The sequence below is a fragment of the Leucoraja erinacea genome, chromosome 2, assembly GCF_028641065.1.
Source record: "Leucoraja erinacea ecotype New England chromosome 2, Leri_hhj_1, whole genome shotgun sequence".
NCBI lineage: Eukaryota > Metazoa > Chordata > Chondrichthyes > Rajiformes > Rajidae > Leucoraja > Leucoraja erinaceus.
Window position 1 is genome coordinate 46,141,073 of NC_073378.1, and position 23,244 is coordinate 46,164,316.

General features: G+C 40.1%; 1 protein-coding gene across 1 annotated transcript in view; it reads right to left on the reverse strand.

Annotated features, from left to right (window-relative positions):
- Positions 1–775: 775 nt before the first annotated feature.
- LOC129709709 (cytoplasmic dynein 1 light intermediate chain 1-like) overlaps positions 776–23,244 on the reverse strand; it is a 56,496-nt gene continuing 34,027 nt past the window's right edge. The window contains exons 8-13 of the mRNA XM_055656235.1: positions 21,185–21,296; positions 19,503–19,562; positions 18,062–18,106; positions 13,921–14,041; positions 12,860–12,970; positions 776–1,659 (exon numbers count right to left, since the gene is read on the reverse strand). Of these exons, the coding sequence (XP_055512210.1) occupies positions 1,550–1,659; positions 12,860–12,970; positions 13,921–14,041; positions 18,062–18,106; positions 19,503–19,562; positions 21,185–21,296 (559 nt within the window). The 3' untranslated portion in view covers positions 776–1,549. The remainder of the gene's footprint in view (positions 1,660–12,859; positions 12,971–13,920; positions 14,042–18,061; positions 18,107–19,502; positions 19,563–21,184; positions 21,297–23,244) is intronic.

Genomic DNA, 23,244 nt, shown 5'->3' on the forward strand with positions numbered 1-23,244 from the left:
GGTTCATTTGCAGTTGTATAGGGCTCTGGTGAGACCACATCTGGCGTATTGTGTACAGTTTTGGTCTCCTAATTTGAGGAAGGACATCCTTGTGATGGAGGCAGTGCAGCGTAGGTTCACGAGATTGATCCCTGGGATGGCAAGACTGTCATATGAGGAAAGATTGAAAAGACTAGGCTTGTATTCACTGGTGTTTAGAAGGATGGGGGGGGGGGGGAATCTTATAGAAACATATAAAATTATAAAGGACTGGACACGCTGGATGCGGAAGAGATTTTCCTAATGTTGGGCGAGCCCAGAACCAGGGGCCACAGTCTTAGAATAAAGGGGAGGTTAATTAAGACTGAGGCGAGAAAAAAACGTTTTCACCCAGAGAGTTGTGAATTTATGGAATTCCCTGCCACAGAGGGCAGTGGAGGCCAAGTCACTGGATGGATTTAAGAGAGAGTTAGATAGAGCTCTAGGGGCTAGTGGAGTCAAGGGATATGGGGAGAGGGCAGGCACGGGTTATTGATAGGGGACGATCAGCCATGATCGCAATGAATGGCGGTGGTGGCTCGAAGGGCCGAATGGCCTCCCCCTGCACCTATTTTCAATGTTTATATATATTTTTTAATTATTGTTTGGAGCACATCCACGTGTTCTTTCCTGGAGGCCGAGAACATCAAATGAAAGATGCACTCCTAAAGGAGAGCCAAAATTTGTGTGCAGACAATAACCATTTGTGAATTACATTGATTTACTTTTTCTAAATAAAAGACTGACATAATTTAGATCTGCTGAAGAGAATAAATACAACTTTATTGAAGGATTACAATCCTTACATCTTTCTGTAATTAGAAACAGCACAATACAGAAACCAGACAGAAATTAGTGAGGGTAGTACCATATAACAACCAGAACAAAGGACAGAGTTCAAGTTGATGTATTGTACATTTCTTGGGTGACTGACCACTGCCCCCTTTCTTCAATTTCAATACTGCAGTTTACAAGTAACCGGCTACTATACAAAAATCTGGCATCTCACCATATTGTTCAGGCTTTTTAAAGAGTACTTCTGTTCAGCACACATTTTAAGTTTGGCCACCAGCAATTCATATTTGAGGCAGTACTGTTGGGATGCAAGTTTGTGAAAAGTTGATTTTAATAGCCTGGATTCCTGCTATGCCTCCGCAGCCAGCAAAACAATTAGATAGTGTGTTCTAGGCACCATAGTTACGATTTGAATCTGACATTTCCCTATTGAACACCTGGGAAATATAAATAACTTGCCCAAACTGGCTGCAAATTAGCATTATTTGAACAAAGAGATGCAAAGTCCAATAATCAAGTTCATCTCATTATTTTCCTCTCAGAAAACACATCAATAGAATCATTTTTGCAGCAAACTCCCTCTCAATACAGTTTCTGCACATACAACGAACAACTCATCGAACGTGGTAGTCCAGTATACTTCAAAAACAGCCCGTGATCCTCAGCACATGTTCTGAAGGAAAAAGGAAAGGCAAAGCCAACAATACGGTATAAAAGTCACACGGGTAGCTTTTCTTCAGGATGCTTTGTCTTCTGCTATGGATGTATGGGTTGGAGATACAGCTTCTGGCTTGCGTGCAATTCTGTCCAGTTCTGCCTGTACATCTGTTAACACGGGTTTATGACCTATAAATAGGAAAGGAGGGAGATATAGTTATAATCTCTATTAGCACCAGGAAAAATAGATTAAATACCTGACTGTAATCATTGTTGCAAGTTTAGTTATTTTAAGAAAGAAACATTATCAGTGATCACTAAGAATTTCCTTGAGCATTTGGTCTTTTATAAACCATATTCATGAAACTTTGGATGGATTTTTGGTCAGGTTCTCACTCTACTTATGCACACACTGAATTTAATAGGAAGAGTTATGCGATTATTCCTCAAAATACAACTTGGTCTCTTGCCAATCCTTTGCCAGAGCGAGGCCATAAGCAAACTGGGGGAAAAAAAGTACCTCAAATTCCAACAGGGTTAGCTTAGTTAAGTGCATTCCACCTAATTTTTTTTCTCCCTGAAATCCCAAATTGCCTGGAATTTGATGGTATTTCCTGAAATTAAAAAAAAATGCTTCCTTCGTGCTATTTGTTGGGTTTTTTTCCACGGGCACACGTTAACAACACAAAGAAGAACAAAGCAAAACAGATGTATGTATCTACACAGTTTAAGAAAGAACTGCAGATGCTGGAAAAATCAAAGGTAGACAAAAATGGTGGAGAAATTCAGCGGATGAGGCAGCATCTATGGAGCGAAGGAGTAGGCGACAGTTCCTTGTTTCTACATTTGCACGATTAAGAATAAATTTGTGGATAGACACAAAAAGCAGGAGTAACTCAGTGGGATAGGCAACATCTCTGGAGAGAAGGAAAGGGTGACGTTTCGGGTCGAGACCATTGTGGAACTGAGATTTGTGCAACTGTTTGCCAAAACCACAATTTTCAGCTGATCCATATGATCTAAAAAATTGCAAACTGGAAACCTCAGCAACTTAAGATCAGAAAATAATATTGACATTTTCAAGTTGAATTAGTGTTTCAAAGAACATTTGAGATGACATGGGCTAGGTTGGAATTTTATACAAAAAAAATTACGAGAGGAAGTAACCAAATATCTTAGTAATGCAAATTGAAATAAGTGCAATGACTGAGATATTAGATAAGCAGTGGGTCCAAGCACTGGCTATGTTAGTCATCACTTTTTTCTTTGAGAAGCTGAACACGTTTAATCAATGGTTTGGCATCTTGTGAAATTTAATATATAGAGAGATAGATATTGATGATATTTTGGGTTGTGGCACTTTGTAATTACAAAAAATTAAGAACGTCAGAAGCAAAACAGTCTCTATTAAACCCATGTCATCAAATTTACTTCACAACAGTTTAAGTATCATGATGTAGTGAAAGTTTTTATTTGCAACAGTTTAATTCTAAGCACGTTTAAAAATAAATCATCTCTGGTCTCATGAACATTTAAAAAATTACGTTTGGACCAATTTATAAATCCTGAACTGATCAAGCAAATAATCATGGAAGAAAATCATTAAGCAACCTTTCAGAGTTGAGCACTTTTTTGTATTACTCTATACAAGTGGCTTTACTCTCAAGGAAGTGCCAAAGTAATAGCTTAAGGGAAAATTGAGATTGGGGGATGTCTTGTAGAATTTAATCTAATTTCATATTTTATATCCCAAAGGGATTTAATGAGATCCACATGTCAAGATACACTATGAAACAAGGATTGTCCTATATTGTCCTCTAACAGTCAAGAAACAAATATTATCACGATGGTTAGGAAAAAAATATTCCCCTGAATACTAATGAGGCTAATGAATTGCTAATAAAATATAATTATGATTTAATTTTGAGAATAATCTGAAATGACTTCCATTTGGAATAAGAAACATCGAAGTGCTACTGATAATGTACAAATAACTTCTCCTCCATTAATTAACTTTGGGATAGATTTAATGTGACTGGCCACAGCCATTGTTTACTATATAACCAATCATATAAAGGGGAAATTTATAATCAAAGAACTGGGTGGGGATGCTGTGGTATTAGAGTCAGGTGGTTCCAGATGGATTATTAGTATTACATCAAATGATGTTTTCCTACAGTATTCCAGTAACAAGATTCTTAATAAACACAACAAGATGTTTTGTAATTGCGTTGCTGTGTATAAATTATGGCGGAAATGTTTCAAAAAACATTTTTAAACAGGTCATTCCGACCCCGCTGTATAATCATATACTTATTAAAACTCTGATCATGTATATGTGTATATATATATATATGTGTGTGTGTGTGTGTGTGTGTGTGTGTATATATATGTGGTTGCCTTTACATCTTTGCAAAAACACTACGCGGTAACGATAACATTTTTACATAGAATGAGCTGCCAGAGGAGGGAGTTGAGGCAGGTACAATAAAATTTAAAAGACCGTTGCACAGATACATGTGTAGTAAGGAACTGCAGATGCTGGTTTAGGCAGACACAAAAACTGGAGTAACTAAGCAGGTCAGGCAGCTTCTCTAGAGAAAAGGAATAGGTGACGTTTCAGATCGAGACTCTTCTTCAGACAGTGTCACAGGTACATGGATACGGAAGCTTTAGAGAGACATGTGCAAAATGCCAGCAAATGGTACTTGCTTAGATGGGACATAATGGTTGGCATGGATGAGTTAGGCTTAAGGGCATGATTCCCTAGTTTGACTATACGACTACTCTATGTTGGTCTGAAAAGTCCTGGTATTCTGAAAAGCGGGGACATTTTAAAGTAGGTAATCCAGTTTGCTATATATATTTATCTTAAATCATAATGATAGATACTGACAGGAAGGAAACCTACGACATAATTCAAGCACCCATTTATATTAATCCATTTTTGCCTGAAGGATGCCAACATCATCCGTCCATTCTCTCCACAGATGCTGTCGAAGTTCCTCCAACATGTTTTATGCTCAAGATTCCAGCATCAGTTGTCTCTTGCGACACTAGTCCCATTTTATTTCCCTCCACTTTTAAAACATAAAAACAATTCCCCAACCTCAGATTGTACACTCATCTACATCTTAGGGACATTTACTGTAAACACTTAAACTATCTACCCACACATCTTTAGGACTTGGAAGGAAACTGAAGTACTCTGAGGTAACCAATCTGGTCACAGAGCCCAGAGACATTAGCACTAATGGCTGCACCACCATGTCATCTACTTCTACGACTGAATTTTTCACATTTGATTATTAAATCAATTAAATCAATTTTGACAAAACAAAATTTGGTGCAGTGAATTAATGGAAGTAGACAGCAAGTTATGCTACTGCAGAAATTTGCATAGTGTTGACTGAAGTATTACAAATGGCCTGGACTCAAACTCATATGTACACACTATTATTTTTTATAATATCGAGGAAGATTACTCATTACACATAATGAATTAAAACTTTAATTCTTAAAACTGATCTATACAAATTATTGATCAAGAATTAGTGAAATCTCAAAAATGCTAAAATGGCAGCACACAAAATGTACCTAAACCAAAACAAAGTCAAACTGGCAGATGTAATATGAATGAGGAAGCCAAACATGAACTGAATTCATTTTAGTGTGTACTGGTAGCAGCAAGTACTTTCTGGCTTGCTTTTTGCTCCAAGATGAACTTTTTTTTTCTGCAGCTGCAGTTATTTTGTGCAGGTCTGCAAAATGTTTATTAGTCCTACAATATTGAAGAACAAATTAAATCTGCATCCTATTTTTTGCGATATCATTAGCATTTCATGATTCTTTAAATAGCGCCAAGGCATATTCTGCAAAGCTGAGCGCCGCCTGAATGGGAACTTGTGTGTTTTTCAATGGGTGCAAGAAGGAAATCACTAGGAGATTATGCAACCTCTGCAAAACCTTCGGAGAAACTTGAATGGTATTCTAAGTAGTCCATCATAACCACATATTTTCCAAGACAAATTTCTAGCAAGCATTCATGAAATTCATTTTTTTCATCTACTCTCTCCACCACCCCCCAAAAAAAGTTTACACCATTCTGCATGCATCATGCTCCAGAAGTCAAAGGCATTAGTTCATGACAAAAAACAATTCCTGGAAAGTGACAGAACTTAGAATAAAATGTGTGAGGCATGAATCTTGCTGTGATACATTTTGATACATCATTAGAACAACGAAGTTGGTCTGCACTAGATAATGCTTTCTTTTAAATTTGTTAAGCCTATGAATTCTCAACAACGAAACTGCACCTCTTATGATCCAGGAAGATAACATGCAAGTAATATTGCTTGAAGGCCAAGTTAAGACACCACGATGTTATATGGGATGTGTGCTTTCCAATTTTCTGACAGATCAATTAAAACTTTCATAAAGGCAAAGACAAATACAAATGAATAAGCTGATTTATTTACAGAAAAAACCCAAATTATTTTGGACTAACAGCCTTGATTTTGTAAACAAAAATTGCCACATGTTCAAGCTGGTCAGTTAATTTGCTTGGACCAGAAAATTGAAAAAGTAATTTATGTGGTTGAAATAAGATAACTTTCTCATTAGTTCCGATTCGAGACAGATTCTGTGTCCCTGTTGACTTATAGCATTTGGTTTCCTAGCTACTCAGAAAGATAGCATCTCAATTTCTGATTATAATGAAGCTCTCTAACCTGTTGCTAGGGGGGCTGTCACTAAATTTTCATGAAAAGCCTCTCCGATTTAAGGTTCTTTATCATGGCCACAGGATTAAGGTCAAAACAGAGTACAAAGCTGCGGTCTAACCCCAAGGAGGAAAAACTCATAATTTTAAGGCCTTGCCAGTGTCCACCATGTCCTAAAATAACACCCACTGTTTAGTTATGAAGTGGAATGACTCAAGTATCAACTCAGTAACCTGCAAGCTTGGATCTAATTATTGCTCTTAAAGATTGTAAAAAAATTCTTGTGATCTTAACTTAAAATTATAATAACATTTTGATAAATTTCAAGGTCCTCTTCAATAAAATATTAGCAAAACATCTACGAGAGAATGGTACAGCATTGAAAGAGGCCAGTTGGCCAACCAAGTCTGTTCCAACCTTTTAACTAGCCATTTATACTATACCTATATTACATCTATATTATTAAAAGTTTCACTTGACCACTTCCTGTCTGCGCTGTATATTGATTTACAAAAAAACGCTACCCTGTATTGCTGTGATTTTTGGCCACCTTACTCAGTCCTCCTCTGCTGAGCCAGCCCCGAGGATTTATCCCATCGATGAAAAGTAAAAAAGTTATGAGTGTTTAAAATACCTTGAGATCAGCTGTTTGGTCCTCTCGCCTGTCAATCACCGCGATAAAGGTAATGCCCCTTTCCAGGGGGGGGGGGGGGGGGGGGGGGGGGGGGGGGCAAGGACTATAAAACCCCCGGATGCCTGGACGTTATTCACTCTGCAAGATCGCGAGGGAGAGGCCACGACTTCAATTCTAAGCTGTGAATCAACTGAACTGTGAGTCTGCAATGTAGTTTCAATAAATGATTTGTTAGCCCTTAATGACAACGCCATGAGTTGTTTAGCCTGCTGCCCTGCCTGTGCTTGAAAGTGCAATGCTTAATTGGAAATGAAATGAAATGACAATGCCATGTTGTTTGGCCTGCTGCCCTGCCTGTGCTTGAAACTGCAATGCTTTATGAGGCCCGACTGAGTTTGGAATGAATAAATGATTTATTAGGTCCGACTGTGTTTGGAAGGAATAAATGCTTTATTAGGTCCGACTGTGTTTAAAAGTCTCGCTCATTTCAGATAATGGCACAGATGACACAGATAAATAGCAATCTGTGTCATTGATTCATACAGCGTTACAATAGGCCCTTCGGTTCAACTTACTCACGCTGATCAACATGCCACATCTACGTTTGGCCCATATCCTTCTAAAACCATCCCTTGCATATACTTGTCCAAATGTTTTCTGAACATTGTGATGTACCTGTCTCACCTACATCCTCTGGCAGCTTGTTCCATATACCTACCATAATTTGTGTATAAAGATTGCCCCTCAGGTTCCTATTAAATCTTTCCCCATCACCTTAAGCCTTTGTCCTCGGGTTCTTGATTCCCTTACTCTGGGGAAAACAACTCTGCATTTCCACATCTATTCTGTTGGTTCCCGATTTGTTTTTTTGCCAAATATCCATCCTTCTTAACAACTGCATTAATTCCCACAGAAAAGAGCAAACATTGCCTTCAAGCACATTTTCTCTGTGTATCACTGATTTCAAAACACAATGCATGGACTGAGCTTTCTAAACTTATGGCCACTCATATATGCCTTGGTTCCTGAAATTTCAGACAGTCTATTCTGCTTTCCAGTTTGATTGGTTTGTGCTTTAGAAAATTAATGGCATTCATGATCATATCCACTTATGTAATTACTTTTAATCAAAATGTTACCATAGAAAACCAATACTAGTACGGCTAGATTCTGAAATGCGATGTTTTGGACGTCAAGGAATTTTATCTAATCACATTGTCCTGTACACATCTAATCCAGGAGCATTCAATTAAACATTAGCTTCTGGCAAATGGTTCTAGTGTATACAAAACTCAATTAATTGTCAGCAACATGTACCATTATAAGTGCTCTGATTTCCTGTGATGATAGTTAACACATTTTGCTGCTGTAAAGAAATATACTATTTCCTTTTTAACGGCTTATGTACACGTTACAAAACCTCTGGGACAACTTTCTTCTTCACTTCAGATCAAACCTTCACATGCAATTGGAAGCGGAACATTACAAATTAAGTAAAAAAATATATATCATCTGAGCTAATCATATTTAGAAGGATCATTCATTTTCTATGAGTCGACTAATATGGCTTTCTTTTTTGAATAATTTCAAGCAGGAATGACATTAAAGCTGTAGCAAAATGAAAAGGGGCATGCTCAGCCACTGGAAGAAAGTTAACTTGCGTGATCTTCAGGATTCCAAAAGCTTTAGCAAAACACTGACCTTAACGAGGCCAACAACTTCCAGCAACTGTTACCACGCATAGAACAAGAAAAAAATTAGAACATGAATGTATTGGGCTTTAGATAGTAAATGTCACATTCAAAAAGTTGCAAATTAAATTGGATCACTAGTATAATTCCCCTGGGATTATTAACAATATCTTCGATATATTCTCTGGAGACACAATCCGTCAATTTGTTGATGATATGAAGAACCATGGAGGAATTAGGTCAGTGGACAATTAAACCATAGATTCATTTACACACAAGCAAAAAAAAAATGGTTCATTTGTGTTAAATGTTCTTTAATCTCGAGCAGGATACATTTGGTGAAGGCATTTAAAAAAATATTTGGTGATGGTTCAACCAAAAGGGTTTTTAAATCTTGGTTTTGGAGGAAAGCTGGCTGTGGAAGTAGGTGACAATCAGAGCGCATAAATATACTGATAATCCATGACAAAAAGTTGGATGGCCATCGAAAACGCAGATTTGATGGTGGGTTACAGCTATGGAATTTAATGCAATCACGAGAAATAATAAATTCTGAGTAGCTCAGAACAGATGCATCCAGAAATATTGATCTGTTTTATATTGCTTATGAGCCTTTGTATTTTTACATCCGAGGTAATTGCATAAATAAAGGTGCATTATAAATACAGTGGCAGCATCACATCGTCAACACAAAGATACATACTGGTTGGCTCATGTACCATGTAGGGCCACAGTGCCCTCCATAATGTTTGGGACAAAGACCCATCATTTATTTATTTGCCTCTGTACTCCACAATTTGAGATTTGTCATACAAAAATTCACGTGGTTAAAGTGCACATTGTCAGATTTCAATAAAGGCCATTTTTATTGGTTTCACCATATATAAATTACAGCTGTGTTTATATATATATATAGTCCCCCCCCATTTCAGAGCCAATAATGTTTGGGGCACAGCAATGTCATGTAAATAAAAGTAGTCATGTTTAGTATTTTGTTGCATATCCTTTGCATGCAATGACTGCTTGGAGTCTGTGATTCATGGACATCACCAATTGCTGGGTGTCTTCTCTGATGATACTCTGCCACCTTTAGCTTATGCTTGTTTTGGGGGCTAGTCCCCTTCAGTTTTCTCTTCAGCATATAAAAAGCATGCCCAATTGGGTTCAGATCGGGTGATGATTGACTTGACCACAATAAATCACATTTTTTTAGCTTTAGTAGTATGTTTGGGATTGTTGTCTTGTTGTAGAATGAACCACCAACCAATTAGATTAGATTAAATTCAACTTTCTTGTCATTGCACATTTACAGTACAACGGATTGGTGATGGAAAGACTGGAGGAAAGACTAGGTGAGAGCTCTCTTATGAGCATTAAGGAGATAATTAAACACACCTAAGCAATTACAAACGCCTGTGAAGCCATGTGTCCCAAACATTATGGTGTCCTGAAAGGGGGGGGGGGGGGGGGGGGGGGGGGGGGGGGGGGGGGGGGGGGGGGGGGGGGGGGGGGGGGGGGGGGGGGGGGGGGGGGGGGGAGGGCTGTGTAAACACAGCTGTAATTTTCTTCATGGTGAAACCAAAATGTATAAAAATGGCCTTTATTAAAATTTGACAATGTGCACTTTAACCACATATTATTTTTTCTATTATAAATCTCAAATTGTGGTGTGCAGAGGCAAATAAATAAATGTGTCTTTGTCCCAAACATTATGGAGGGCACTGTACGTGCGGCTGAAACCTCACTGCCTGCAAATTGTATATTGGAGCAAACTTTGAGTATTAAATAGCAACAAAGTATGCTGCATTCTTAATCCCAAATCTGGTGGGTATATCCACAAGGGAATTTTATAATTTGGAGTTAATTTGCTATGTATTGTAAACCATGAATCAGATTTGAAGAACTGAAAGCTGAAACTTACTGAATCTCATTAATATAGAGGAAGAGAATTTATGTTGGTCACTTTTCCAATTTGATCAAAGTTTGAAGCCTAATTTGCTTTGTTTTGTTTAATTATCTTTCAATCTTTAATCTGCAAGTTAAATAACCCTGGTTTAGTCTGATGCTCACACCTGTTGCAACCATAGGAAAAATAAATTGATCTTGTATTCCGATTATTCAAATTATTTCAGTATGGGAGCAGGGAGGTTCTACTGCAGTTGTACAGGGTCTTGGTGAGACTACACCTGGAGTATGCATACAGTTTTGGTCTCCTAATCTGAGGAAAGACATTCTTGCCATAAAGGGAGTACAGAGAAGGTTCACCAGACTGATTCCTGGGTTGTCAGGACTTTCATATGAAGAAAGACTGGATAGACTCGGTTTGTACTCGCTAGAATTTAGAAGATTGAGGGGGGATCTTATAGAAACTTACAAAATTCTTAAGGGGTTGGACAGGCTAGATGCAGGAAGATTGTTTCCGATGTTGGGGAAGTCCAGAACAAGGGGTCACAGTTTAAGGATAAGGGGGAAATCTTTTAGGACTGAGATGAGGGAAACATTTTTCACACAGATAGTGGTGAATCTGTGGAATTCTCTGCCACAGAAAGTAGTTGAGGCCAGTTCATTGGCTATATTTAAGAGGCAGTTAGATGTGGCCCTTGTGGTTAAAGGGTTAGTATGGAGAGAAGACAGGTACAGGATACCGAGTTGGATGATCAGCCATGATCATATTGAATGGCGGTGCAGGCTCGAAGGGCCGAATGGCCTACTCCTGCACCTATTTTCTATGTTTCTATTTTTCTATTTGTGATTCGCTCATTGATGAAATTGCCATTTTGTTAAAATAAATAAATGTAATGAAAATCACTGTCATTTATGCTGAATAGTTTAGTGTACTAATTCAGAAGTTTAGCCCTTTCTAAAATGAAACATGCAATGTTTTTACAGTTCAATACATATTCCTAAGTACATTCATCAAAATTGAAAAAAGATTAAAAGATTAACATTAATTATTCTTTGCCTCTCAGTCTAGTCCTGTAGGAAATACACTAATATATAATTTGTTTACTTCACGGAGTAAAGTATCTTTACTGCAAATGCAATGTTTTTCTGCTTTAGAGCAGCAGCAAGTCACTCTGAATGAATTAAGAATTTTTCAATACTCTACATTTACTCTTTCAACAGCAACTTACACAACCAACTCATTCCAACCATGAGAATTTGAGAGTGTGAATGACCAAACCCCTGAAACCATCCGTATGACAAGAACATTATGTCATCTCTAAATGGGATTCAAACCCATGAGTTGCAAATAATGTAGCTTGTCAACGCCAGAGTTGTCAAAGTTTAACATGTTCAAAATTGAAAGGAAAACAGGAACCATACCAGCAGGACAGCATCAATAGGACCCAGAGAAGGTTTACATGGACACAATCAAAGACAGTCTATTACGTACAACTGTAGAAGTAATACAGGCCGAAACAAGATAAGAGGGAGTACAATTTTCTTTTTTTCCCTGAAGGCTGAAACAGAACGGGTTGTGTAACAACATTAGGGATAGAGTTAGTGAAGGTTACTAGGAATAAAGGATATGGATGGAGGAGGAGGGGTGACAATATAGGATGAAATTGGAAAGTCAAAACAAATAGAGCGGCTAGCATGGAATGAGGTTGAGGTGGGCAAAGGTTAGCAAGATGCGCCAGGGCAACATGATGCAATCAATCCTCCTGGTGTACAAATGGTGCTGAAAAGGTGCTTGTCTGCTGTATCTAGCAGATCCTCCCTCTCGCTGTCTGTTTATATTCCTCAACCCTGTCAGCATATTTTTCTTATCTTCATTTAAAATATTCAACACATTTCAGGAATAGGTTAATTATCATTTAAAGTGTCCCTTCAAGGCAAAATGTACAAGTGGAAAAGCAGAAAGAGAACTGGGAGTGAGATTAGTAACCTTTCAGCACAGGCTCATTTTTTGACATTGAAAGCACTCTCCTTTCACTTCTCCAAGTTAGTAGCATCAGTAATTTTCTTGTGCTGGTTTGCATGATTAGTAAACATGTGTGTCATGTGGCCAGAAAAGGAAATTATATATATTTTTAAAAAGAGGTGCCGGCACATCGTACCAGTACATACGGAACAGTGCGCAGGATTCAAATGCAGGGATATTTTAAAACAGGAATCACCTGAAGATGCTCTATTTCATTAATGTAAAAATCCCAATAGTATTAACATATTTGCGAGCTTATGCCGCATACACCTTTTGAATGTTTATTTCTAGTGAATTTGTACAAATCTTTTACAATATGTTAATTTGTACAAAATGTCCAATCCAATAAAACAATCACAACATATGAATCCTATTAAAAAGTTAAGATGTCTTAAATGGAATATCAATTACTTACCACCTTTCTTTCCAGAACCCTGTAAATTACTTGGACCTCCTCCAGGAGAGACGGTCTTTTTGCTCAGAAGACTGTTGAAGAAATTTGCCAGAACACCTTCACTTGCAGCTCCTGGAAGTGCAAAATACAAAAAAATAGGTTATTCTAAATTAGAAATGGTAAATTGCTAGATTTTAAGAATTTTGTGGAATTTTAAACAATTCAGCACAAACTGTTACAAATACTCAGCAGGTCATCAGTGGAAAGAGAAACATAATATACTCTGTGAAGTCAGTCAAAGCACAGAAAAAGGCCATAGCAAAGTTAAGACCATTTTGCCTATATTTGGCCCATATCCCTTTAAACCCTTTCAGAATTCCATAGAAATGTTGAAGGAGACAGAGGGGCCCCAAGTCCAACGTTCCCTGAAGTGCAAAACACAGGCATATTAGCATATGGAATATTTGCCTTCATAGGTCGAGATATAGTTGGGCCATTATGATGCAAGATTATAAAACTTTGGTTTGGTTCAGTTAGACAATTGTAACAGTCCTGGTGGCCACACTATGGGAAAGGTATGCTGGAGAGAGTGCAGAGATGCTTCACCAGGATGTTGCCTGGATTTAAGCACTTTAGTTATGGGCAGAGATAGGACAGGTTGGACTTATTTTCCCTGGAGCAAATGAGGATGACAGGATACTAATCAAAGTATCAAGATTATGAGGGGCAGAATTAAGGTAGACCAAATCATTTTTCGCACGTTAGGGGTATCAAGAGAGCATACAATTAAGGTGAGAGTTCTGATGAGAATCGGCGGAGCAAGTTATTTTATTGAGAGAGGTTGATATCTGGAACACGGTACCAGAAGAGTTGGTGGAATCAGATATAATTACTATGTTGAAGAGGAATTTTGACTGACACTTAAATATGCAAAGCATAGAGGGACAGTTCCAGTGCAGGCAAATGTGATTAGTGTAGATAGCCAAAAGAAAGCCAGCATGGAGGTGATGGGCCGAACAGCCCTTTTCTGTGCTGTCCGGACACATGACTTTGTTGTGCCCAACAATTTAAGTACACAGTACCTTTTATATTAGGATCAATTTTTTTGTTTCCTGACGGAATAGGAGTTACATTCACAACATTGGCACTTCCAGATCGGCTTGGTGTTCTTGGTGAACCTCCTGCAACTCTTGTTGACGAGTCCTTTAACAAAACAAAATTTCAGAATATATAACAAACAGCAGAAACAAACAACAGCTTCTGTGGAATAATTTTCAATTTTGCTACATGAGCCTAAAAATTATGAAATTTCTATTTTTGGATGCTTTCCATGTAGTATAGACAGCCCAAACTCAAACGTAAAGCTATGTGAAGCCCTCGATTTTAGGCATCATTTTAACATAGCATTGTGCAAAGGTTAAATCTCTGATTGCCAGAAAGTAGTGTAGATTGCCAGGGTGGGAACTAATCGACCTCAAATGACATTTGGACAGGTAGATGGATAGGAAAGCTTCAGAGGGTTATGGGCTAAGTGCAGGCAGGGCTAATGTAGATGGGCATCTTGGTCAGCAAGGGCAAGTTGAGCTGAAGGACATGTTTCCATGCTATCTGACTTTGACTCTCCAGGTCCATGATCAATTTGTTGGGGAAAGTGGAAGCAGAATACCAAAACAATGTTAGCTTTGGGAGCATTGGTGAAGATTTGGGTAAGAATATCGCAAACTTTGGGAGTAATAGAATTTTGGACTGTGCTTATTGGGAGTAGCAAAAGCGGCAGGGATAATGCTAGATACCTGGTGCTGATTGCCAAGGTTAAGATCTCAGTGCCTGGAGGCATGGTAATCATGCAAATAATCTTTTTTTATTTAAAAACTTAGTGTTTGGAACAGTTTTTTCCGGAGACAATCAGGGAATCTTACTGCATCTGCCATGCATTTGCCCACTCACCCAACCTATCCAAGTCACCTTGCAACCTCCTAGCATCCACCTCACAGCTAACACTGCCCCCCAGCTTCGTGTCATCCGCAAACTTGGAGATGTTGTATTCAATTCCCTCGTCCAAATCATTAATATATATCGTAAATAGCTGGGGTGCCAGAACCGCAAGGCTGGGTGAGTGGGCAAATGCATGGCAGATGCAGTATAATGTGGATACATGTGAGGTTATCCACTTTGGTGGCAAAAACAGGAAAGTAGATTATTATCTGAATGGTGGCCGATTAGGAAAGGGGGAGATGCAACGAGACCTGGGTGTCATGGTACACCAGTCATTAAAGGCATGCCGGTGCAGCAGGCAGTGAAGAAGGCGAATGGTATGTTAGCATTCATAGCAAAAGGATGTGAGTATAGGAGCAGGGAGGTTTCTACTGCAGTTGTACAGGGTCTTGGTGAGACCACACCTGGAGTATTGCGTACAGTTTTGGTCTCCTAATCTGAGGAAAGACATTCTTGCCATAGAGGGAGTACAGAGAAGGTTCACCAGACTGATTCCTGGGATGTCAGGACTTTCATATGAAGAAAGACTGGATAGACTCGGTTTGTACTCGCTAGAATTTAGCAGATTGAGGGGGGGATCTTATAGAAACTTACAAAATTCTTAAGGGGTTGGGCAGGCTAGATGCAGGAAGATTGTTCCCGATGTTGGGGAAGTCCAGAACAAGGGGTCACAGTTTAAGAATACAGGGGAAATCTTTTAGGACCGAGATGAGGAAAACTTTTTTCACACAGAGAGTGGTGAATCTCTGGAATTCTCTCCCGCAGAAGGTAGTTGAGGCCAGTTCATTGGCTATATTTAAGAGGGAGTTAGATGTGGCCCTTGGGGCTAAAGGGATCAGGGGGTATGGAGAGAAGGCAGGTACAGGATACTGAGTTGGATGATCAGACATGATCATATTGAATGGCGGTGCAGGCTCGAAGGGCCGAATGGCCTACTCCTGCACCTATTTTCTATGTTTCTATGAAAGAAGAGAAAACGAAGCCCATGTTTGCATGCACGGATGACTAGCATATGCATCAAACATGGCATAACTTGATTTATATATCCACAACCAAGCTGGCATCTGGCAGGCTCTGTGGCAGAAAATGTTTTGTCCCCAAAACAAATGAACAGTACCAAAATATCAATTGCCACAATTTCAATTTTGCACCTATGTCTTCTACAAATCATTGTCTTCTCCCAAATATATTGATACCTTTACAGCATTGCGTTGCATATTCAGTGACTTATTCCCAAGTCACTAGGTTAATTATTGGCAATGAGGCTGAAGAAAATGTCTTAGTCAAAATGTATCCTATTTTAGTTAAAGTGTTTTATTTCTGGAGCTCTAGTCATTTTTATGGGGGGGGGGGGGGGGGGGGGGGGGGGGGGGGGGGGGGGGGGGGGGGGGGGAGGGGGAACTGCTTTTCAGGGTCCCTACCTGGTCGGATAGGCGTCTTTTCTCCGGGCAGCACCTTCGACCCGTCCTCGCGGCCTACCAGCGGGACTGGAGAGGCGTTTCCTGTCGGGACCGGCCAGAACTTCGGCTTTGGCGGCGGCACAGCGCTGGAGCGTTATCGCAGAGCGGGCGATGCCTTGCCCGGGTCGCTGCGCTGGAACTCCGGTGAGCTGAGACCGCCGATAAAAACATCGCGGAGCTGCGGGTCTGTGGAGCGGTCAGCCGCGGCGCATCAGGAGCCTGGGATCTCTCACCGAGATCGCCAGTGGTGGAGCTCCATCCCGCGGCCTGTCGGTTTCTGAAGCCGCGGTCTCCGGTAAGGAAGCGTTTCTCAAGCTGCTGTGAGGATTCTCCCGACGTCGGAGCACCATCATCCGGCGAGAATGGCCTGGAACATCGGGCCTCCGTAAAGGCGACTGCGGAGGCCAAAATAGGCCCGACTATGGGTGGACATGGGGATGGGGACTGGACATTGTGCCTTCCCTCATAATGCGAACCATTGTGGGGGGATGTTTTTTATGTTTACATTTCTTTATTATTGTTATGTCTGTATTCTTTTTTTTTATGTGCTGCAATGGCAATAAACATTTCACTACACCAATTGGTGTATGTGACTAATAACGAACCGTTGAACATTATAGCCATGCATATTCAGTGAATCACTGGATAGTGATCAGAAGGATTGTAAATTGTGTCCAATTTTCCTTCCTTAATGTGTGAGCAATATGACTATGGCGCCCTACACTACTTGGTCTGCGGATTTATTCACTATACTATCAGCAGAATATTAGCCCTATGGATTTCTAGCAAATTGTTTCAATTTAAATGGCAATTTAATATGATGAGAATTGCTCCTAACACTTTACAGTGTTCATGTTATTTAATTTTCTGCCAAGCAACTAAACTTTAATTAAATTTAACTCGAGCAAATCAATTTTCTACATCTTGCTTAATCAAAAGTTATACAGCTCAAATTTGCAAATTGAGAGCAAAGGAAGGGTAGACTGCATTCCGGGTATTGTGTGCAGTTCTGATTCTCCCAATATAGGAAGGAATCAATATATTTGGGAGCAGAGTGGGATTTGTAGAAGACAAACGTGCAAAATTGGAAATGGTGGCAATTGACATTTTGGTACTGTTCATTTATAATTTGGGGACTAAAATATTACTGCCACAAAGCCTGTTAGATGCCAGCTTGGTTGTGGATATCTAAATCAAGTTATGCCATGTTTGTTGCAAATGCCAGTTTTCTGTGCATACAAACATAGGTTCAGTTTTCTCTTCTTGCCTTGATTGTCTCTGGAAAAAAACTGTTCCAAACACTAAGTTAAAAAAAAAAAAATTGGATAAGGTTTTGAATAAGGTGCAGAAGAGTTTTACCAAAATGCTGCCTGGATTAGATGGGTTTAGCTATAGGGAGATTGGACAAAATTGGATTGTTTTCTCTGGAGCATCAGAAGTGAAGGGGAGATAGGATAGAAATATATAAAATTATGAGAGGCATAGATAGAGTAGACAGTTAGAACCACCTTCCTTCAGTGGAAAAGTTAAAGACTAGAGGAGATAGTTTTAAGATCAGAGGGTGAATGTTTGAAGGGATGTGAGGGGCAAGTTTTTAAAAAGAGTGGTAGGAATCTATAATGCAGTCAGGTACGATAACAGTGAAGGGTCTCTTTGGACGCAAATAAATTGTAATCTTCCTGTATCTGGAGAACTAGGGTACTGAAAAAGATGCACTGATTATCAAAGACTAAACACATATGTGTAAAATCCCAAGATATGTACTTACCAATGGTCTTCCAGTTGAAAGAGGTGGTTGTTTTGCTAAGAAAGACTGAAAATGAAAACAATACATATTATAATTGTATCTGGAATCCAAAAGGTTTGCATTTCCTTAGCTGGGCTTATTAGCACGTTCACGGACAACACAAAAACAAGCAGGTTGTGGATAGTGAGAGTTATCAAAGGATTCAGCAGGATATGAAGCAGTTGGACATATGGACGGCCAAACGTCAGAAGGACATTAATCTGGGCAAGTGTGAGGTGTTACACTTTAGGAGGTCAAATGTACAATGAAAATATATAGAAACTGGGTGGAGCGTTCAGAGTATTGATTTGCAGAAGGGGTTCTTGGGGTGCAAGTCCATAGCTTCCTGAAACTGGTAAACAAATACTGTAGATAGTGGTATGATAGGAGGCATGCCTTCTTCGGTGAGAATATATTGAGTATAAAATTTGGGAAGTCATGTTGCAGGTGTATTAAACTTTGGTTAGGCTACAAATGGAGTTGCAGTTGTGATCGCCACATTACTGGAATGATGTGAAGGCTTTGGAGAGGATGTTACCCATCAGCACCCATGTGATTTTGGTGGTGCCAAAATCAGATTTTTTAGACTAATGTATGTTGCTCGAATTAATATCTCAACCCATTTTAATTGACTAAAAAACAATTCTTGGTCCATGTGAAAGTACAGCTCAGGCTGTACATATCCAACTGAAAACATACATATCTAGGTCCAATATTTTACACTACAGGATGTCCTACATGAGACAATTGTTTTCTCAGCTTGGAAAATCAGGGGAACAGCAGGTGTCAATGTTGGGCCCATTTTTTTTTGTTAACTACATGAATGATTTGGATGACAATGTAGTTAACAATGTCGTAAATTTGCAGATAACACCAAAATTGTATGACATCAGTTGATAATGGGGAAGAAGATGCAAGTTTGCACCAGGATCTTGATCAGTTGAGAAGATGGGCGAAGGAATGGTAAATGGGCTTTTACTCTGACAAGCGTGGTTTTGTATTTTGGTTTGTCAGACCATGGCGACCTGCACAGTAAATGGTGGAGCCCTGGACATTGTTGCCAAACAGAGATGTGGGAGTAGTGGTGCAGGGTTTGCTAAGAGTGGCGAGTCGGGTGTACAGGGTGGTGAAGAAGGCATTTGTCACGCCTGCCTTTAATCTGTCAGCGTATTGAGGACATAAGTTGTTACATCAAGGTGCAGCTGTATAAGTTGTTAGTGACCACACTTAGAATACTGTGCACAGTTTTGGTCAGCCAGTTAAATGGAGAACGCCAATATGTAGGAAGGGGTAGAGGAGATTCACCGCATTGTTACTCTATCTTCACAGCTGTGGCAGATTTTTTGAGTTTTCCAGGATATTCCATTCTTATTTTAGATTTCTAGTACTATAGTTAGTGCTGCTTGAATATTAAATATTTTACCTGTTGTTTCATAAGAAAAACTTGATCATCTTCTGATAAGATTTCTTTTTCATGTACAAACTGCAAGAAAAACAGACAGTTATATTGGCTGGCATGCAGTAATGCACCTTGGTAGATATTTTTTAGATTTATAGAGCATGTTGGAATACAATAACTGTAAAATACTTTTACTTCAATTAAATCGTATCATTTTCTATTACATCAAATTTAGATTTTGTATATACCGTATTGCCCGGCATTGATGACGATATTTTTTACACCAAAATAAGGCACGAAAATTTACCCGCGTCTTGGAGGCCGAAGGTTAGGTTGTTAGCCAAGAAAGATAGACTTGGCTATCCCCTCACTACAGCAACGTCGTTCTTGATAGCCAAGTCCATCCCTCATTGCTGGCAGCTGATGGGATGTGGCTGTAAAGTGGGAAGCGGTTGTAAAAGAACAGCGCCACTGGGGGGGTGGGGAAGTTCCTGTCACAGCGTGTGGGGAATCTGGCCCGTGTCAGCACGGGCAGGAGTGTTGAGAAGGAGGGGGTCGGGGATCATGCCAGCAACTCACTGATCGCTGCCGCGATGCTCCGAGCGCTGAGTCAACACATTGTGGCCGGGAAGGGAAATAGCTCGGGTGACTGCGACCGGCTGCCGGGACCGGACAGCGGAACCGGCCACCACATCAGCGCCTTCTGCCAGCCCGCTCACTTCTGGCAGTGCTCTCCGTCTGAACACGTCTCTCCTGCCGCTTGTCGGCCTCGATCACTTCAGCTGCTTCGCGCAAAACCTTAAATTCGGACTGCCGCCGGGGAGGGAAGTAGCTCGGGTGGCTGCAAGTGGCCGCCAGGACCGGACAGCGGAACCTGCCGCCACATCAGCGCCTTCTGCCGGTCCGGGGATGCTGTCTGGTCCCGGCGGCCGCTCCTGTTTTGGCACTACTGATCCTTATGTTTGAATTTCCTAGTTCCTGAGCGCTCCCGTTTTTCCTACCATCTCCCCACCTGCCGTCACCCTCCACCCCCCCACCCATTCAGTCATTCAGAATGGAGGAGATCTGGAAGCCTTAGAAAATTGAACTGTCTCTCTCTCTATTTTTATTTATTTATTTATTTATTTATTTTGGCGCGTGAGAAATTCTATGTCTAGCCAGCCTTTATTCAAAATTTAGCAACTCAAAATGGGGGCGCATCTTTGACGCAGGTGCATCTTCATTGCCGGGAAATACGGTAACTCTAAAAGGACATGTTCGTTTGGGAAATGGAACATTTTATTTGCCCATCCTACAAAGTCAGAGATCAATCCATTGATGGGAACAACACAAATATTATGAGCTGGCCTTAGCAAGACCCCATCTTCCAATGGTAGGCAGATGGAAAGATTTTACCCCTTATCACAACCAAATTAGAAATGGAAGGCCAGCAGCACACTGCAAATAATTACTACTTATCTAGATAAAGCAGTTTGTTAGAGAACTGCAACAGTGCATTAGAATCTTAAAATATTAAACATCTGGTGCATTGTTGGTAATGCACTACCATTATGAATGAAAATCAGGCAGACTTGCAAATTAAGACAATATAAATGAGATGAGAGCACAATATTTTAAGAATGTAGCATAACAAATCCTTTAATCTAGTTCCTTGTATGCCACCACACTAGAGTGATTTAGTATCTGATAAAATGTGGAAAACATACCTTTCTTACTGGAGGCTTCATAATTGCATCTTCAAATTTGTCATCAGCTTTTAATGACTGGAAGTTTTCATGCAAAATTCCTATTTTCTTTTCATTGTCCCATCCTGCAGGACTATAGAAAATATAACTGATTTGAAACAATCACCAAAGCAATAACAAGAATGATCCCAAATGAAAATGTTTACATATACAAAGACCATGAATGGCACAAAATTGGATTGGATTCAATTTATTGTCATTATCTCATAAGACACAACGAAATGCAATTTTCCTTACAGTCATATAATTTTTTTTTAAAAAAAGCATAAAATACAGAAGTCCACGACACAAACAAACATCCCCACAGCGGCACCAAAGTTCCCCACTGTGAGGGAAGGAACCAAAGTCCAGTCCACCTCCTCGCTGATCTTCCCAGATGTTCACCCGTGGTCGGGGGCTCCCGAGCACCCCGTAGTCACCGCCACGGGTGGCCCGATGTTCAGGCCCTCTCACCGGGAATGATGGAACCTCGACGTCGAATGGGAGAACATCCTCAGCAGCCCGGACCTCTAAATCGGTCACTTCCCCCCGGAGTCCGCGACTCCCAAAGTCCACAGGCCGAGCTGGGCGGAGATTCATGCTGGCGAACCCCGACAAAGGGTCGCAGGACTCCGCGATGTTGGTCAGCACCGCGAACCAATGTTGATGCAGAGGGCCCAACACTCCGGAGCTCGAAACGGCGATCCCAGGTGAGGTATCGGCCGCTCCGCGATGTATCCAGCACTGCTCCGCCGCTGCTGGAGCTCTGGTCGGTCCGGGCAGGAAAGGCCGCGCCGGGGGGGGGGGGCGACTCGAATAATAGTTGCATCCTCTCCAGGGAGCGACTGAAGGATGGTTTCCCCCTTACCATACCCTCTTCCCCCCCCCCCCACATAAAACAACACAAAAAAAACCAAAAAACATACTTTAAACATAACAAAAAAAAAAAAAGATACCAGACTGAAGGCGGAGGCAGCCAGCTTACAGCGCCACCGGATGTCCGAAAATGAAACTAACAGTCCTTTAAACATTCTTATTTTGTATAAAGATACAATGCTAAGTCAATTATGTGAGGTATATTTGTTGTGGTAACATATTTAAATTCCTCCCAGACCGTAAAGAAATTGGGAGAAAATGAGAACTAATAATATTCATGAAGCAATTAGAACACCATGAACTCTGGGATGAAAATAGAAAATGCACTGTAATCACTTGAACAGAAAATTAAAATATCAGGAAAATTAACATAACTATACTGCCTGATCATCAACATATCTTCTTGAAAAGGTTTGAAGTGGCATTGGAAAGTATATCAGTTAGTCATTCAATATGTCTGCAAAGTTTATATGAGAAAATTTGTAATTCATTTGTTCAATAATGGATGGTTTGCTTATTTTATACAAACATCTACTTTTGTCATTTTAATTCATTTTACAAAATTATGTTCGATGGATTAAACTATTAGTGTGTAAATTCAACATGAAGTAAAACAACACTAAAATGATAACAAAGCTAGAATTTCCAATATCCAACTATTGATAAAATACCAGTTTGCATTTCAAGGCAAGCTAATACTTCCAGTATTTTCTCTGTTCATCCCAGTGTTTGTGTTTCAATGAGGAATACATCTTAGTTGTCAGGTATATACAGGGAAGACAACCTCAAAATTGAACTCCTTGATTTGAAATGTTAAACAATTGATATGAATACACCAAGTATGGATCAATGGTATCTAAATGGTGGCCAATTGGGAAAGGGGGAGATGCAGCGAGACCTGGGTGTCATGGTACACCAGCCATTGAAGGTAGGCATGCAGGTGCAGCAGGCAGTAAAGAAAGCGAATGGTATGTTGGCTTTCATAGCAAGAGGATTTGAGTATAAGAGCAGGGAGGTTCTACTGCAGTTGTACAGGGTCTTGGTGAGACCACACCTGGTATTGCGTGCAGTTTTGGTCTCCAAATCTGAGGAAGGACATTATTGCCATAGAGGGAGTGCAGAGAAGGTTCAACAGACTGATTCCTGGGATGTCAGGACTGTCTTAT